The sequence below is a fragment of the Chrysemys picta genome, chromosome 1 (assembly GCF_011386835.1).
Source record: "Chrysemys picta bellii isolate R12L10 chromosome 1, ASM1138683v2, whole genome shotgun sequence".
Classification (NCBI taxonomy): Eukaryota; Metazoa; Chordata; order Testudines; family Emydidae; genus Chrysemys; species Chrysemys picta.
In genome coordinates, this window is record NC_088791.1 from 73,084,070 (window position 1) to 73,104,160 (window position 20,091).

Genomic DNA, 20,091 nt, shown 5'->3' on the forward strand with positions numbered 1-20,091 from the left:
AAATCGGGGGGGAACTTCCCCTTTGTCTATCTATGTTGTTCTCCTGAAGAGCAGAGACAGAGCTGAAACTATGCTGTAAAAAGCTTTGGGCCAGGTATGAAAAACCATCAGATCATACCTAGAAACTACTCATTTGAAACCCCAGATATTTAAGTAGATCAGGAAATGTCTAGGAAAATGCGATGAAATTTATCTCTTATTTCTTTATGGCTTGTGGACTCCTCTGTGCTAACCCCCAAATGCTTTTGTTTTGCTTGTAACCATTAAGCTGGACCTCAAGAGAGCTATCTTGATGCTTAATCCTTGTAATTGTTTTTTTTTAATCTAGCAAAAAGCCTAAATTCCTAATGTATTTTCTTTCTTTTTGTTTTTAATAAAATTTACCTTTCTTAAGAACAGGATTTGATTTTTGAGTCCTAATAGGCTTGTGCCTATGTTGTTTAATTAGCTGGTGGCAACAGCGGATTTCCTTTTTTTCCTTTCTCAGCTCTTCCCGGAGGAGGGGGTGAAAGGGCTTGAGTGTACCCCTCAGGAAGAAATTCCCAAATGCACCTTCCTGGGTTCTCAAAGGGGTTTTTTTTGCACTTGGATGGTGGTAGCATCTACTAATCCAAGGTCAGAAGAAAGCTGTAACCTTGGGAGTTTAATACAAGCCTGGAGTGGCAAGTATTAATTTTTAGAATCCTTGCGGGCCCCCACCTTCTCCACTCGAAGTGCCAGAGTGGGGAACCAGCCTTGACAAGGAGGTTCTCATCTGACTCTTATTGTAAATTGATACAGCCAAGTCTGTCTGATCCATGAACCATTGCAAAACCTTTGAGTTATTTTTAAACCCTGATTTGCAAGTTTGTTGTTTTCTTAAATTAAGACTTTAAGACATTTTAAAAACACTTGATCATAGACACCAAATAGCTCCAGAGCTAGTAAATGGAATTCAAAATGAGCTGTTAAAGTGAACCGTATCTGTATTTTCTTTTTTCCAACTCTTTTGTGTTTAAATTCCTTGCCATGATGTTACATTTTCAACTGAATTTCTGTTAACAAAAAAGTTGATTCCTGTGGATATGTACTCTATGATCAAACATTCAAATAAAGTCAGCCTGATTGTGTCATTTCACCATGAAACCATCAATTATACATTCAAATAAATTAGTTTCTTAGGCCAGGTGATATAATCACAACCCACTCAGAAAAATCAAAGTTACTTCAAGGGGATGTGTGCTTGACTCCCAAAAAATGAGTGCCCACATAGCGACTTGGGGACTGTAAAAATCCAGGGGTTTGACAGCTTGCAATGAGTAAAATGACACACACAGGTCTGGGTTAGGGTATAACTGAAGACATTTGGAAGATGAGGAAGTGGGATTTTGTCACAGGAGAGCATTTATATGAATGTTTTGTATAAGCAAAGCATTGAGAAAGTATTCATTCCCTTTTTTAGGCCTTTCATACCCCATAGTGTTAGCAGTAGCTTTCCTCCCACTGACTACTAGATGATTGAAGGCAAAGCAGATTTTTTGTCCTGGCTGGTGTTTAAAACTGTATACTGAGTCTCTTTCAAAGATATAAAATATTAAATTTTTTTTAAAGCAAAATACTTAATCATGTTATAAAGTAAATATTTGTAATGGAGCCTTTAATTATTGGCAACAAGTGAAGTGACACCTTAAATCAGTGGTTCTTAACCTGGGGTGCATGCACCCCCTGGGGGTGCGAGATGCCTTTTCTGGGGGTACGAGACATGCCAGATCTTTTTTAGAAGATAAATCATCGAAAACACAAATTAAGCACAGGAACGTAAGTACAACTACTTTGTTTCATCAAACCTATGTATTTATTAACATTATACATTTTAACAATTACTGTAATATTACTGTACAACTACTGTAATATACAAAAAAATATCTAGGTTTAAGGAGTGTGAGAACATATTTTGATTTTTGATAAGGTGTGCAAGAAGATATTTTGAGAACCAAAGGGGTGCAGGCTGCAGTAAAGGTTAAAAACCGCTGCCTTAAATTCTACTACTCCTCAGATAAAATTCTCTGTGGGAGGGTCAGTGTGAGGGACTTCAAAGTTCAAGGAAGAAAATTATCAGAAAGTTTCTCCTTTTTGATTTTTGAACCTTAAGATTGTGAGATAAGAAGACCAAAAAGGGAAAGACTGTCTCTGTACTGAAAATGCTTCCTGTGGTAGCAGAATGGCAGATACTTGCAATGTTGAAGGGTTTTTGATTAGAGGCAATCCAGAGGCAGGGTCCCGCAATTGTAAACTAAGATCTGCATACTGAACTTTCATTGTCCAATCATTAGTGAGGCAGACTCAGTTTGTCTGGTCAAGCCATGACAGTTGTCAAGAAGCAGGATGCTTCCTGTCCACAAGGTAAAACCTTCTCTATCGATAAAATGTGTGTTTAACTAGGAGAAGGGAATCTGCATCCACGTCAGGCTTGTACGCTGACAGGAAATAAAACCTGGAGTACTGGTTGGCCTTCTAACCTACTGAGGAGCTCCAGTTCCACTGGCCCTGAAAGCAGGGAGCCTGTCTCTACTGTGCTCTCAATGAGTCTTCTCTGCTGGGCCCAGGTAGTGTGGATGAGGAAACTGACGGTTTGAATTCAAAGTGAACAAGAGACCAGGGTGGGAGGCTATGGACGACAACTCCATTCATTATTCTTTGAGAAAATGAATAGCCAGGAACAAGGAAAGGCTGTAGCAACGGGAAGTATTCACAGACCACATATACAGGTACTAAGAGCTTGAACACCACCCACTTATGTCGGTATAACTTGCATGGCTTAGGGGGTGTGAATAAGCCAGCCCCTGGAGTGCCATAAATTACACTGACCTAAGTGCCAGTGTTGACAGCACTATGTCAGCAGGAGAGCTTCTCACAGAAGGGGTTTTATTATGCTGACAGGAGAGCTCTCTTCTATCAGCATAGAGCATCTTCACCAGACGCACTACAGCAGCACAGCGTCATCAGTTCAGCTGTGCCGCTGTACCGCTTCTAGTGAAGACTAGCCCTAAGACTACCGAGGATGTAGAATATCAGCCACAGACATAAAAGGATGAATGAACAATTCTGTGGGGTAGAATGACACTCCACACTACTAGAGATACTAAGGGTTAGTTACAACTATTCTAATACAATAGCCTATGAAGACAGAAAATAAATTTGGTAGAGAGAACAAAAAGATTATCTTAATGTAATCAGGAAAAACCAAAGGTATGGCAAAGTAGCTTTTGAATAATGGACATTAAAAAGGGAACATTCTTTGGTTGAGTTTAAAACAAAAATCTATTGACACATTTTGTTTTAGCTGACATGTCCACAGATTCTCAGTAATACTTCCTAATAAACTGACTGAAACTGAGTGGTAAAGGATGGCTGTATCTATATTACTGCTAGGTTGCCAAAAATTACAAGTTATTGCAATTTTATACTCTTCCACCACTGTACCAAACAAACTACTGCAGCACTATTCTTCTCTGAAGTTCCAAGATTAGGACCACAAGACTCTTGGTTCAAAGGCTACGAACAAGACATTAATGAATAGAGAACAGGATGTTGGGCATATCTATCTCTAGTGGCAGGTATAGAATCATAGAATATCAGGGTTGGAAGGGACCTCAGGAGGTCATCTAGTCCAACCCCCTGCTCAAAGGAGGACCAATTCCCAACTAAATCAGCCCAAACAGGGCTTTGTCAAGCCTGACCTTAAAAACCTCTAAGGAAGGAGATTCCACCATCTCTCTAGGTAACCCATTCCAGTGCTTCACCACCCTAGTGAAAAAGTTTTTCCTAATATCCAACCTAACGCCCCCCGCTCCCTCCCTCCCCCCCCACCCCGCAACTTGAGACCATTACTCCTTGTTCTGTCATCTGGTACCACTGAGAACAGTCTAGATCCATCCTCTTTGGAACTCCCTTTTAGGTAGTTGAAAGCAGCTATCAAATCCCTCCTCATTCTTCTCTTCTGCAGACTAAACAATCCCCGTTCCCTCAGCCTCTCCTCATAAGTCATGTGCTCCAGCCCCCTAATCATTTTTGTTGCCCTCCACTGGACTCTTTCCAATTTTTTCACATCCTTCTTTGTAGTGTGGGTCCCAAAACTGGACACAGTACTCCAGAGGAGGCCTCACCAATGTCGAATAGAGGGGAATGATCACATCCCTCAATCTGCTGGCAATGCCCCTACTTATACAGCCCAAAATGCCATTAGCCTTCTTGGCAACAAGGGCTCACTGTTGACTCATATCCAGCTTCTCGTCCACTGTAACCCCTAGGTCCTTTTCTGCAGAACTGCTGCCTAGCCATTCAGTCCCTCGTCTGTAACAGTGAATGGGATTCTTCCATCCTAAATGCAAGTGCAGTATGTTGGTGAATAGGACAGTACCAAATCAGCCCAAGGACAACTGTCCCCCAAACCAGAGGAGTGACTTCACATGCAAGATTGAGACAAACAGGTGGCTCCTATGTTACTTCAGACAACAGACAACTTACCTGCTTTGGTTGAGAATGCTATGGAGAGCACCAACTCCAGTAAAGTCTGACAAAATGCTGGCTTAGTTGGTTAAAAAATGGCAAAATAATAAAAGAACTATTAAGAGATGGTTACATCTCTTACTCAGGTCCTGTGATTAAATACTGGCCCAAAAATCAAGTCATGGTATTTACAGCAGAGGGAGTAAGGCCCTACTGTTGACAAATATTCCAAATGTTTAATCAACTTCACTTCACTTTAGACAGGTTCACAATATGCAAAGATTATAATATTTTTAGAAACTAAGTCCCTTACCTTTTATATCTGCTTGAAACTGTCCTAGAGGATTCCTACAAGAAATTGAAAAAAACAAAAGGAAAATATAATTTCATGCTTTTCATTAAATACACTAATGCTTTTAGGAACACTCAACCATCTCATATACAAGCAATTTACAAATAATTAAAAATTAGACTTGCAATTTCAGATCAACATAAACATCTAGCTTTTACATTATCCTGTCTATGACCTACTAGTCCAAAAGTAGCAGGTAGTAACTATAGGGTGGGGTGGGATAGGAGATAGGTGGGGAGAAGAAGAAAGGGCCCTACAGCAGAGGTAGAGCCAAAATTCTGATGAGAAATCCAGATCGCTGCCTCATCCATGTGCTGCAAAATCCAGATCCCTGCCCTACTCAGATGTTAAGGGGCAGGGTCCGAGATTTCTATAAGGACATGCTTTCTACATTCCAACTGGAAGTTTTTCATTTCAGCCTTTAGTTAGTAGGAGTCACATAAATTTGAAGACCCTTCCAGAATGTTCTGGCTACCGAATGTGTAGGTAGATGTCTCTCCATTATTCTACCCTTCCTTATCAAAACACCAATGTCTGTTTCTACTGTTGCTCCTCAGTTTGTTAAAGGACAGCTGAGTGAAACTGCTACGATTCTTTAGGGCCACTGCTGAACGACAAAAGTAAAACTGTCCAGTGTTTTAATTTCACTATGTAACTGCTGAGCAGCAACACTGAAGTATTCTGTCTGCAGACTCAGTAAGACAGTACTGTGTTCATTTGCATTCAGTTAATTTTGCAAAGTAGTTCAAATGTTGCAAAATGTATGTTTGAACTTCGAACTTGACAGGATCAGCTTTGTACTCATCACTGGTTCATGGATTTATTTTACTTTAAAAAAAAATCTACTTTTCTGAATACAAGCCATGAACATATTTGCTTTTTTCACCGCTGCTATGCAATGGATGCAGGTTTTTACTAAGTGGTCTACAACGTTGCCTAGGCCTGTTTTTCTTTTAAGTTACAGTTAAATTTAGAACTTGTCAATATAACAGCTTTCTATATCTCAAGCAGTCCAGGATTCAGTTTGCGTTTACTTATCAATTTTTTCAATTAACTGAGTTTCATTTTTCTGTAATGTTCATAGCATTCAGCTTAGAACCTTTATTTTTTAGGACCTTGAAACCGTACCGCTTGCAACCACACACTTCACATTGGCTATTTTTAACTAATATTTTGGTCCATCAACCACAGCTGGGAAACCTCCAGCACAGAGATGCATCCTCTGGGAGGTGAATGGGTGTAGCCAACTTGGTGAAACCTAGAAGATTGCAATGAATATTACAGAATAAGGTGCTGTGAACCAACAGTATGTAGGAGAAGGATGGCCAAACCAAAAATCCCAGACTGACCACATTATGATTAAAAGGCACGGATGCCACTTCTATGGACTAATATCCAACAGTGACCAAGTAGGACAGTAATAATGAACTTCTAGCAGGAAAAATTAAGTTTAAGTGGAAGAAAGAGATGGTGCAACTGGAGCCAAATTTGATTTTGATAAGTTAAAGGATCGCTCTGTGAGGGAGGAATACAAGGTAGCGCTTGCTGGGCATTTCAGGCTATTAATTTGCGATGAGGAAGAAATCTCACTACAGACTGGATGGAAAATATTCAAGGATGCAATACAAAACAGCAAAGGAAGTTACTGGAATGCATAAGCAAACAAAAGCTGTACAAACAAGGAAACAAGAATATTACAGGAAAGGTGTAAACAAGCTAAGAATGCTGGGAAAGTGAAAGTAGTAAAAGCATTATGCAAAGTGGAGAAGTCAAAGGTTGGACAAGCAAAAGTTTTGGAAAGAAGATGCTCAAGAACTAGAGAAGGCATCAAGAAAACAAGGTGTAAACAATATACAAAAAGGTAAAATTATGTGAAAACTCAATCAAGTCAATGATGCAAGTGGTGAAGAAGGCTGCCAGTGAATGGACGACAAATGCCAAAGACTTGCTGGAAACCCGGAAGGAACATTTTGACAAAGTGCTGAACCCTGCATTTCACCCAGAAGCAAGCATTCTAGACATGCAAGATGAACCGGGCAGCTTGCAAGGCAGAATGGATATCAGCTCTGAACCACCATCAGATAAAGAAAGAGCAGTGAAGCAGTTAAATGGGAAAGCTACAGGAATAGACAACATAACAGCTGAACTGCTAAAAGCCAGTGCAACAAGTGTTATCAAAGCATAAGGAAAAAAACAACAACAACAACAAAAAAAACAGGGGATATCTGAGCAAGAGGAGCTATTAGACAACTGGCTAACAGCAATAGCTGTACTAATCTTGAAGAAAGGAGATTCTGCCAATTCAAATAATTATAGATATATAATGCAGAAGAAAAACAGATGACATGGTGGCAAAGAAAATAACATAAGCACAACCAAGATCAGTTTGTCCTAGAGGCTGACCACCGGCTAAATGGCAGGATATTGTACACAGGGACACGAGCAGGCGGGGCTTAACAGAGGAACAAATCATGGACAGAAATGAATGGTGCTGCTGTACTGCTCCCCGTGTCTTCAAAGATGCTCTGGGATTAAAGCGAGACAGGTAGCTTATTGAATAACTATTCAGTGTTGCATTCTTTTTCTGTAATAATAAAGAAACTGAGCTACCCTGAATCGTTTCCCCAGTTGTATTGGGTTTTGGGGGTTTTTTGGTAGAAAGATGTGCACTGAAACAGCAGAAATGAATATAGCATTTTATACCCTGCTGATGGATCTTGGCCAAAAAATGACCGTGCAATTATTTTTATTATTATTATGCCAACTGGTAGGAGTATCCTATGATTACCCACTTAAAGATGTTGAAAAACAAATTTACAACTGTTGTGTGTGCATTCAGAGAGTTTTACAGCTACCTGTTTCTCTTCAGGCTCTGTGTGGTTTTCCCTCCTCTCCCCATCCCCAATGTGAGTAAGTGAAGCTCCAGTGGAAACAGAATTCACCATTTCTCTTTATTATTAAAAAAATCATTTATCACTTTTCTATTCTGGCATTGTAGATAGGAAAATGGAAGACAAGCAGAGAGTCAATAGGACTTTTTTTCCCTGTTACAGTACTTGTGATAAAATACACTATGTATATTAAGAAATAAAAATACTATATGCAAGGATATAATCACGTCAATACCTAGTGGCCATTCAAGATCAGAGGTTTAGAGGGGATCTACATGGAAAGGTAGGACATGTTCAATCTAGTGAAAAGATGGTTGAGGTTAGACACGGCAAGTCTACAAATATTTAATGAGATGTTCTAAAAAGAAGAGGAATCAATTATTCTTTTGATCGAAGCTGGTTGCAACAATAAAGAAAAATAGTTAAAAATTCAGGAAACACTTTAAGAAAAGTTAAGCAAGGGAAAAGGTGCCTAATGAGGCTGAACAGTCATTATCACGGATTATAGTAAAGAATGTAACAAGACACCCATTGATTAATGATAATGATCTAAAGGTCTAAGTTCATCAATGAAGCGAAAGGTAAGAGATATTTTAGTTTCCGCTCTTGTAAAGGTCTCTCTAAGCCCTTTGCATCCTGGGTGTTAAGGGTGTAATGTCTTACATGTAGATAACGGTACAAAAGTAAATTAGCCAGCGATGATAAAGAAAATTATGATCTCCTTATGGAAAGATGCAAGCTAACTATTTTAACCTGACATCAAGTGTTAGCTATTTTACAATTCACAATGGCTAAAAGTGGGACTTTTATACCATTGGAAAACTAGTCTTTGACAGCTTTCAAAGAGGAAACAGTCACTTCTAGCTCTGGATGGCCAAGGAAATAGAACTTTAAAATTGTTACATTAAGTTTACAAAGATTTATTCACTTAGGTTCTCCCTCCCTCACCCACTCCCTGAACCAGTGAACTCACAGTGGTGAAGAGTATGGCTTTATAAAAGTGGAAGGATGCAAGAAACAGTACCAATTTATTACATTACAATATGGTGTTGTATAAAGTTTCACCACTCATAAGTTAATGCAGCCATCCTATGCTCCTGCCCCACCCCAAAAAAACAAAAATAAAAACTTTTGTCCCAAACAGCATCACGTACTTCTTTAAGCTATTTGTGTTATTTGTAAAGCAACAACAATACGCTTAAAAACTTTAATAAAACAAAAATAGAGAAAGTAATTTGCCACAAAAAAGTTTGTGATCTACAAGAAAAACAGAAGATAGGATTAACTGGAAATCCCACAGGAAGGGGCTAACTTGTACAAAGTTTATTATTACAGCTCACTGCTTGTGCGCCTAAATATATGATCAAGTCCCTTCCCCCCTGAACTTTCCTCAAGATCTTATTTTTTCATGCACTAGTTACATCATTACACTGAGTTATTTTATTTATATATATAATAAATATTTATTTATATTTATATATATATATATATAATTATTATTATAATTATTCTTGCATTATATTTGTTTATTGATCACTAATAATACCACACAACAGGGGCAATAACAAGAGTTAAGAGATTCAAAATAGGCTGAAGTGAGGGAGAAGACTTCAATTCTTCTATACATTTCAGCAAGCTTTGTTCCACTTAGGTAGCTCCAAGCTGCCATAAACCCAGCAATAGTGGTCACTGGAAAATTCCACAAGCACAGCAGAATCGTCAGGTGCCACAGAGTAGAGATCATTCTAAGCCCTTTTCCTCCATACTCCAGAACAACATTTGATCACCAAATGATATTTCATTGAATAAAGCTTTTTTTTAATTAAAGAAAAATTTAATCTTTTTAATCACTTCCTCACAGTAACAAAAGGTACAGATTCATATCACATACAAGAGGCAACTCCCTCTGGAACCAAGGTCTGCACTGTCAGCACTCTGAGTTCAAGAATTACTATCCTTCCTTGTTCTCCTCTCCTTGATCTCCATTCTTCACTTCTATTAGCCTAGTGACAGAAGAGTTAATGTGAACATGTATCTAATATTTGGCAATTCCACAGAATGCCACTCTGTCCCCTCTTCTTTTTAATCTAGAGAGTGGCCTATATAAATATTTATATATGGGGGACCAGATGGTCAGAAAACGGAATATGGGACATAGCACTTTTTAGACTTCAACCACTAGTCAAAATATGGCTCAGATCAATAGTGTGTGAAGAGATGGCTGTTTGCTACCTTATGTGAAAAGAATTTGGTCTCAATCTAACTCCCCAGAACATCAGTCCATGGTATTAAAAGACCCAGCATGACTGACACTAAATAGCATCCTGTGACAGTCTCAAAATAAGCAAAGAACCAAATCAGTACCTATGAGCAGTTATTCTCTCACTTCTAAAAGTGCTTTCCCCTGGTCATGAGGGAAACATTTCTACTGTGCATGCCATATTTATCCCCTGAATAGAGGACACCAGTCTCCAGCTCATAAACATCCCATTTGCCAAACAAACATTAGTGTGTCTTAATATTGTAAATTGTTTATACATGACAATTCTGAACTCCTTAAGTGAGGCACTAAAAGGCTGACTAAATTCAGATATGATATGGGCCTCCACTCATCTTCCTACAGAGGTCTTTACTGAAGCGACAAGTAATTACAGTTAATGGCATATAATGTATACACATATTATTGAAAAAGCTTGAAATAATGATGTCAGATAATGTTTACCATTTACATAGGATTTAAGAATTAGTAACCAATCACCAATAAAATTAAAAGGTAGTTCCTATAACCTCTATGGATCTATTACACTAGACATTATCTTAATATTGCAACACAGTATACAACTTCACTGTTCTCCAAGGAGAAGAGGAACTTTATAATGCTTTTTAAAAAAAATCACTTACTTTCATTGATGATCACCATCTTCATGTATATAATGCAAATACCTGGGGACAATTTTCCAAAGGCAGCTTCTTTAGTGTGGGCAAATCAGGCAGTGAGGTACACAATTACATCCACTTGTAAGACAGGAATTAAAATGTGGGGAGAGGAGCAGGTAAGCTAATATCTTTTTATTGGACCAACTTCTGTTGGTGAGAGACACAAGCTTTTGAGCTACACAAAGCTCTTCCTTGGGTCTGGGAAAGGGACTCAGACCAGCTCAATACTACAGACCTAGATCGGTATAAGTACATTGCTCAGCAACATGAAAAATTCACACCCCTGAGCAATGTAGATATACCAACTTAACCCTCGCCCCGGTGTAGACACTGCTATGTCAATGGAAGAGCTTCTCTTGTCAACATAGCTACAGTCTCTTGGGTAGGTGGATTAACTACATAAGTGGGAGAGCTTCTCCCGTTGGCGTAGGAGTGTTTTCACTTACACACTGCAGTTGCACCGATGCAGTGTTTTTAAGTGTAGACCTGCCTTCAGAGTGTCACAGCTAAATCCAAGGTTGAACAGATAGTTTAGCATAAGTAGTTAGCACATACTCAAAGGGAACATTCAAGTTGAAGTGGCCCGTTTACACCCCTGTAATCATTGGACAAAAAAGGGAGGTTAGTTGGTTACAGATTACTGTAATAAACCATTAATCCAGTGTCTTTAGTAGGACTGTGATTTTTATCGTCCATCAAAATTATGAATTTAAGCTCCCAGGCACATCTTTTGAAAGTGTGCAAGTTTCCTATGAGGATGAGGACTGGTAGGTCAGACAGAATAATCAGTTTGTGAAAAAGTGTTCACCCACAGGTGAGAGGGTGTTTTTGTCTTATTTTTCTGTGTGAGTTCATTTGAGAGTGTGGTGACAATCTGGTTTCACCCACATAGTAGTTACTGAGGCATTTAGTGCACTAGATGAGATACACCTCATGTTGTGATAGGCATGTGTAGGACGGCTGGATCTTGAAAGGTGTGTTGGGAGGGTGTTGACCATTATAGCAATGGAGATACATCTTCAGGTTTTGCATCTATTCTTCTAGCAGGGCCTGCCACTTTGAATTGGTGTCCTAGTCTATGGGGAGCTTGCTTCTGACGATGAGCCTGGAGAGGTTGGGGGTTGTTTGAAGGCCAGAAGAGGAGGTTCAGGAAAGATCCCCATCAAGTATGATTGCAGTTGTTTGATATACCCCAAATGGGTTCAAGGATGAATGGACTATAAGGTGGATAGAAAGCTGGCTAGATCAACAGGTAGTGATCAACGTCTCGATGTCTAGTTTGCAGCCAGTATCAAGTGGAGTGCCCCAGGGGTCGGTCCTGCGGCCGTTTTTGTTCAATACCTTCATTAATGATCTGGATGATGAGATAGATTGCACCCTCAGCGAGTTCGTGGATGACAATAAGCTGAGGGGAGAGGTAGATATGCTGGAGGATATGGATAGGGTCCAGCGTGACCTAGACAAATTGGAGGATTGGGCCAAAATAAATCTGATGAGGTTCAACAAGGACAAGTGCAGAGTCCTGTACTTAGAATGGAAGAATCCCATGCACTGCTACAGGCTGGGGACAGTTCTATAGAAAAGGACCTGGGGATTACAGTGGAAGAAGCTGGATATGAGTCAACAGTGTGCCCTTGTTGCCAAGAAGGCTAACGGCATACTGGGCTGCATTAGTAGGAGCATTGCCAGCAGATCGAGGGAAGTGATTATTCCCCTCTATTCTGCACTGGTGAGGCCTCATCTGGAGTACTGCATCCAGTTTTGCCCTCCCTACACAAACACACTACAGAAAGGATGTGGACAAATTGGAGAGAGTCCAGCAGAAGGCAACGGAAATGATTAGAAGGCTGGGGGCACATGACTTATGAGGAGAGGCTGAGGGAACTGGGCTTATTTAGTCCACAGAAGAGAAGAGTGAGAGGGGATTTGATAGCAGCCTTCAACTACTTGAAGGGGGTTCCAAAGAGGATGGAGCTTGGCTGTTCTCAGTGGTGGCAGAGGACAGAACAAGGAACAATGGTCTCAAGGTGAGGTGGGGCGGGGGGGTCTAGGTTGGATATTAGGAAAAACTTTTTCACTAGGAGGGTGGTGAAGCACTGGAATGGGTTACCTAGGAACGTGGTAGAATCTCCATCCTTAAATGTTTTTAAGGCCCAGTTTGACAAAGCCCTGGCTGGGATGTGTTAGTTGGGGTTGGTCCTGCTTTGAGCAAGGGGTTGGACTAGATGACCTCCTCAGGTCTCTTCCAACCCTAATCTTCTATGATAGGTGACAACTAGGGGTGTGCAGTTGGAGGGGGTTTTATTTCTGTATTGAAGCAGGTTGTCTCGGGGTATTTGGCCCATTCCATGATGCGATCTACTTCTCTGGTGGAGTGTCCTTGTTTGATGAAGGCAGTTTTGAGTGTGCTAAGGTGTATATCCCAGACTTTCTCCTCAGAGCATATTCTGTGGTATCTGAGTGCCAGAATAGATTTCTTAGTGTGTTTGGGGTAGTTACTGAAGCTCTGAAGATAAGTGTGGTGATCTGTGGGCTTCTTGTATATAGTTGTTCATAGGCTTCCATTGTTGAAACGGATTGTGGTGTCCAGAAAGTTGATGCTTAGTATAGTATAGAAGTGTTCCAGAGAGAGTGGTGGTTGCTGAAGTTGTAATGGAAATCTAAGAGGGAGTTTAAGTCATCTGTCTAGAAGATGAAAATATCATCCATGTATCGTAGGTATATCATTGGTTTCCTGGTGCACTTGTCCAGAAATTCTTCTTCAAAGTTGGCGAATAGGAGAGCCATCCTAGTACCAATGGCTGTTCTCATGGTTTGGACAAAGTATTTGTTGTTAAATGTAAGATTGTTATGGTGAGGAAGAAATGGATGAGTTTGAAGATTTATTTGGGGTGGCTATCTGAGGGTTATCCATTGTCTTATAAATATTTGAGGCAGGCAGATATGCTGTCATTGTGAGGGATGTTTGAGTATACAGAAATGACAACCCTAGTGGCAAAGATGGTATACTGAGGGAGGGTGTTAATGTCATGGAGTTTGTGGGGCAAGTTGGTTGTGTCCTGGAGGAAGCTGGTCCTTTGTGTGGTCTTTTGTTTGAGGATGGTTTCTACAAGTCCCGATATTACTTCAGTAAGAGTGCCATGGCCAGATATGATGGGTCTGCCTGGGTTCCCTTGTTTGTATATCTTTGGAAGCATGTAGAAGGGTCCTGGGGTAGGTTCATGGGACATGAGTTTATAGAGTTTCTCTTGGAGTTGGAGAAAGGATTTGATTATACCCATAAATTTAGGATAAACTATCGTGTGGTTTGTTAAACACTTTTGCACCAATAATGTACTTTAAAATAACTTCAAAGGCATGGCTTTCATCTCTTGCACTTTATTGCGACAGCTTTCAACAATAAATGTTACTGTTAACAATTTATGTAATTTAAAACTGTTTCTTCTCTTTCCCCATCTAATCAATTCAGATTAACTTTCCTTCCAGCTACTGGTTATTTCACTTGGGCCACATGTAGTTTACAGAAAATCTGGATGTGCTCAAAAATGTGTTAGCCAACAGGTTTGAACTAACAGAGTTGTCTGGTGTTGGCCACAACTAGCTTACAAAAGATCTGTTAAACCTTATACATACTAGTGTTCAAAAACATGTTAGTTAAAATGCATTAGTTCAAACTTTTTAAAAAACATGATTTTCTTAGTTTAGTTGATCCCTGTGTTTGTACATTAGAATGTTCATCTTCAAGCACTGTTCCAATTATTAAAAAATTAGTTACAAGCCACTGCCATTAAAGTAGACTATGTTGCCTGCGTACAACCATACTATTGACATGCACTAGTACCCTGTGGATATGTCTACATTACAATTAAACACCCGCAGCTGGCCCATATCAGTGACTTGGGCTTGCGGTGCTTGGGCTAAGGGGCAGTTTAATTGCAGTGTAGACTTTCAGGTTCAGGCCACAGCCCAAACTCTGGGACCCTCTGACATCACAGAATGTTAGAGCACAGGCTCTAGCCTGAGCCTGAACATCTACCCCGCAATTAAACAGCTCCTGAGCCCAAGTCAACTGGCATGGGCCAACCGTGGGTTTTTAATTGCAGTGTAGATATACCCTCAGTGTCTATCCCTTCACAGGCTCAAACTATAGCTCCATCAGCTTTTTAAAACACAAATTTAAAAGTCCAAAGATGCAGGAGGGAGGACACATGAAGTGGGAAAATAGGTCCAAACTCTTTCAAGAATTTCAGAATGGTACGATGTAAGAGACTGAAGACCCTCAAGACTGAAGGATGGTATACTAACAACTGCAATATTAACTGTAACTGAAATCTGGCACAATCCAAACTAAACTAAACAATCAGTGATAGTTTACATAATTGCCTGCAATTTTGATTAAGATTACCATACCTGTTGAAAACTCAATGAAAATGTTTTCCATTTTAAGGCATAGGCTTTCTTTGTTGAAGACTAAGAATTGTCCAAGTAAATCCTGTTTAAATTCTCTGGAATAGTCTAAGCTATTTTTCTTCAGTAAAGACAATGTGTGTTTTTTTACACACAGTGCTGGTGGAGACATGGCACTGGTAGATTTAAAACTCTATGTAGTTAGAGGAGGTCTATACCCCACAACTGGGATGTACCTTGACTATGTCTACCACTGTCTTGTAGGATTTTATATCAAAATATCTATAAAAAGTGTTTATTATATGAATGGTGAATACACAGCCTGCCAGGCTAAGGAAGATCTTGAAGGGTCTCACTGATCAACATATTTGGGAAGCAATTTTCTCCTGGGTCAGATTGCGTAGCTGAATTTGCGTATCTTAAATCGACACCCCCCCCCCCCCCCCCCCCCGTAGTGTAGATGTAGCCAGTGATTAGACCCAGAAGAAACAGTATCTGAGCTGGAGATTCTGATGTGAGGACTGGGGAGGTTCAAATCCCAAAACTGATGTGCTCAAATAGAAAATAAACTACTATGAGAGGTTACATCCAATCTTATCACTCTTTGAAGCAGACTTATTTAGAAGGAAAGTGTATATAAAAACAAATCTTGACTTCAATATAGTTGGGAGTTATTTATCAGGGATGCAGGGTCTCTCCTGGCTCTAGAGCAAAACTGGGAACACTGTGTTTTCTGTCATAATTGTGCTAACTGGGATTTTCTTTATTTGTGAAAAAAATTGATGTAACACATGAATCCTTTGAGACTATTTGTCTGGAACACTACATTTTCAACTCCGATTGCTCTCCAGCATGTTCTCTTGGCTGTGGCTCTCTGTTCCTAGCAAAGGCACTATGTAGCTTGCAGTAAGCTGGACTAAAATTTTGTGATGAGGTCCATGGAATCTGCAGAACTTAAGCCTGGCAAAATACAAAGATCTACCAAAGGTTTATTTAAACTTAAGGAATTGCAGAGAAAGAGGATGCAGAGAGTATGCTCCAGAACCCCAGAACAAATAGCTATGGGAATACTGAGAGGCCAAAGAAGTACCCCCTCTACTTCCCCTACACCTCCCCCCCCCCCCCACTCCCACCAGGTCTCCTTGAGAGAACTGTTGTGTTAGGAGTTATAGTGTCATAGAAATCCCACCTACAGTTGATTCCAACCCCATGAAGATTTCTGGAGGGAATTTTCACACAAAAACAACACTGAAGTTGTTTTACACAGTAAAGCTTTCACAAGTTGCAAGCTATCCTTGCAGCTTCCATCCTGTCTCCTCCTGTTCACACCATGTTCCCGTGAAGCTGGGAGTAGAGGTATTTATGCCATTTCATCACATTCCCATTGCTCCCTCTATGCCACTGTAACTGTACAATGTCCAAACCCTTCTACAGACAGAGGAACCCCACCCCCAGCAATAAACTCCCCATCAGATTTTATATTCAGATTTCCAAAATTACTCTGTTAAATATTTTTTCTGTTAAGGATTTTCTAGAGATTATTTCAAAATATGGAGAATCTTTATTTATCGAGTAATCTCTCTCTCTGATAAGTAGCCGTTCTAAAAAAGTAAGTTTTGTTTTGTGGAACTGTTGGGTGGTGATTACCTCATCCATTCTTATTAATCAACTAAAATAAATTTAAACAGGAATCTGCTAAAAATCAAACAAAAATAAAGGCTGACCTATTGTAATTGAATAGCTTGACAAAAAATTTTCACATTTTGATCTTCCTTTCATTTGCACACTGTCAAGGCTGGAACCAAGACCATTTAAAAGAGAGTTATGTAATGTATACTTTTTGTGTTAACATGGCTAACAGGATGGGCAAAGATTGGACCACAGGAAAAAAAAGAAAAGAAAAAGACATTCTTTTATTCCTGGGATTAACACTCAATTGTTAATATATACATATTGTAGACCCCAGAAGTCCCTATGAGGATCAAGACTCCGTTGTACTTGACATGCACAAAACATATGAAAACATGGTCTTTGCCATGAGTATACACTCTAAGACAAAAGTTATGAGATGGGGGAAAGATACAAATGGGGTGGGGGAAAGATACAAATAAATACATACAAGTTTTATATACACACACCTTAATAAATCTGCAAATGGCAAAAGTAATATGCCCACTACTCCCAAGCTCTGGATATATGGACAGCTGCTTTGAGGCACTGTGGCAGATATTAGGGTTGCCAACTTTTTAACTGCAGAAAACCGAAAACCCTTGCCCCACCCTGCTCCTTTCCCGAGGCCCCGCCACCCGCTCACTCCATCCCCTCTCGCTCTGCCGTTGGCTCTCCCCCCCCCCCCACCCTGGCTCGCTCACTCACTCATTTTCACTGGGCTGGGGCATGGGGTTGAGGGCTCCGCTGGGGGTGTGGGTGGTGAGTGTCCGGCAGAGGGAGCTTAATCCAACCTGTGAGAGCCTCCATGAGAATGGTGCTACCACGGGACAGGTGAGGAGCATATCCAAGGGAACAGGGATAAAAAAGGACCAAATAGCTGGGCACCACATCCAGGAGAGAGGGCAGCCAACAGTAGGGTAGGAGGTGACGATCAGGGAACAGAGAAGCTTGTATAGAAGAGAGCGCAAGGAACAGAAAAGATGGAAGGAGACTAAATGAAGAGCAGCAGGAAAATGACGTATAATTAGCTTTTTTTCCAAGAGCAGACACTTGGCAGTAAAAATATATCAACATTTTTAATGCAAGTAATTGCTGTTTTTGCCACCATGATGTTATGCAACTGTAAGTGGGAAGGACAATATTATGATACACACTATGAAAAGGTTTGAGAACCCATCTATACACCTGTTTCTATAGCAAAATATTTTTTTGCCTATGTTTTCTGCAAGATAGAAAAGGAATCTATTTTACTCAGTTAGACATGTATGAATATATTTGGCAGGAGTCCACCACATGACAAGCCCTATTCAGGTCTACCACTTTCATCTAGATACTCACAAGGCCCACATCATTGCAGTGTAACCTGCCTTCAAGCTCATGTCACAATTTGCATTAAAATAGTTCTTGGAGATTCCAGGTGGAATGAACTTTGCTTGACTACCAGTTACATGGATCTGCTCTCTTGGATAAGTAAAGCCCATGAAGACTGAGTGATATAATGAATACCTTTCTCAGGAAAAGCAAGCTCTCAGGAGATCTTAAACATTTTGGGGTTCAGACCTTGTTCAAAAACCCAATGCTGAAAAACAATCACCTTGCCAGTACTACAAAGAAATGACGGAGGTGACTGAGGAAGCCATATCCAGTAATAAGAATGAGGAGTATTTGTGGCACCTTAGAGACCAACATATTTATTTGGGCATAAGCTTTCGTGGGCCCACGAAAGCTTATGTCCAAATAAATTTGTTAGTCTCGAAGGTGCCACAAGTACTCCTCGTTCTTTTTGCTGATACAGACTAACGCAGCTACCACTCTGAAACCATATCCAGTAATGACACCCTCTGATTTTCTTGGATCCTTGTAAGCCAAACTTTCAAACTTGGATCTGGCATGAAAACAGCATTAACTAAAGTGTTCTCTAGTTTAGGGGTAGTGGACAGATGCCAGACATCCATGCTACTAGTAGCAGCAGCTTTTGACATCAGTCATGCGATGCTACTTACTATATTAGAGGACCTGGGAGGAGTGGACCTGCCAGTTTAAAGGGGCTTCACTTGTTCCTTTCAAAATCTTTACAATTTATAATGCAAGATAGTACCTCTACCTTCCCAGAGTTGTCTCAGCTGAGTAATGTCACAGCACTTTGTCATCACCACTCCTGCTCAATATTTATATGAAACTGTAAGGGAAGATTGTGAGGAGCTGCAACAGCATTCAGCACAGTGTCTTTTTTTTTTACAGATGAACAAAAATTTCTTTCCTGTTCTCCCTAGTTATTTGAGAGAAAAAGACCTGGCTGCAAACCAGCAGTCTCATGTTCATTCCAGAGGAGACAAAGTGATGCTGGTCAGCAGAGGAATGCACACAGAAGAACTGGCAAAGCCATCTGCTCCTTCAATTGAGGGTATCTGCCTACCAAATAAAAAAAAAATGGCTTGGAGTTTGAGTTATTGTGCTTCCCATTGCTCGTGCCAATATGAAAGTTCCAGCTGGTACGGCATGGGCTAAAGAGGAAAGCAAGATAGGAAAACATCTTCATGAACCTTCATGAGGGTGAAAGAAAAAGTAATAAATCAGGCTACTAATGCAGAGTTAGGAAGTATGACATTTAACACTTGCACGACCCTGTAAATAGATATTCATCTCAGCTGTGTCGATCTGTGAATGGGAAAACCACAAAAAAACTGAACAAAAATTTCTTAATGGAGACATCTTATTTGAATTTAGAGAAACGAAAGACAAGAAATCCAGACTTATTGCATCTCATTCTGTCTGCACTAAGCTGCACTAAGACCTAGAATTAAAGGACACAAAAGCCTTAAAGATGAAGTAAGAAGCCTCTACTGTGACATGCCCAGTTCTGGGAAGTTTAAGTTGGTCCAGTGTTATTTTTATGTAGTTCTTATGATTATATTTATACAAGAACTCGTAATCAATTATAAAAGACTTCATGGGTAAGTTTAATGTTTTGTTAGTGGCATTGAAATGCATTTGTGGAACAAAACTATCTGAATTTAAACCACTGATGTACTAAAAGTACATTTTATTGAACACAGATGATGAAAATATGTCACTTTAAAAAAAAAGAAAATGAAAGTTTGTCTATCATCAGTAGTTTAATCTATTCTGACAAATGTTAAAATACTGAGTTCACATCAAACCTTCCAGCAGAGATTAGACTCTCTCAATGGTTACATATACAACTTGCTATAATTACATACAAGTTTTCTTCTGCCAAAATAGATGTGATTTCTCTTAAACTATAGATCACATTTAAATATGAAAGGTATGTGTGACAACCAGTGCACAGACCTCTGACACTTGCGCTCACGGAGTATCTGATAG

The 20,091-nt window shown here is 39.9% G+C and overlaps 1 protein-coding gene across 6 annotated transcripts in view; it reads right to left on the reverse strand.

Moving 5' to 3' along the window:
* PAWR (pro-apoptotic WT1 regulator) overlaps positions 1-20,091 on the reverse strand; it is a 134,429-nt gene that overhangs the window by 23,406 nt on the left and 90,932 nt on the right. For all 6 annotated transcript variants that reach the window (XR_010591118.1, XM_065559728.1, XM_042850763.2 and 3 more), the window contains one exon: positions 4,802-4,836. Coding sequence is in view for 5 of the 6 variants with exons in the window: in XM_065559728.1 (XP_065415800.1) it covers positions 4,802-4,836 (35 nt within the window). In the remaining variant the exon portion in view is untranslated. The remainder of the gene's footprint in view (positions 1-4,801; positions 4,837-20,091) is intronic.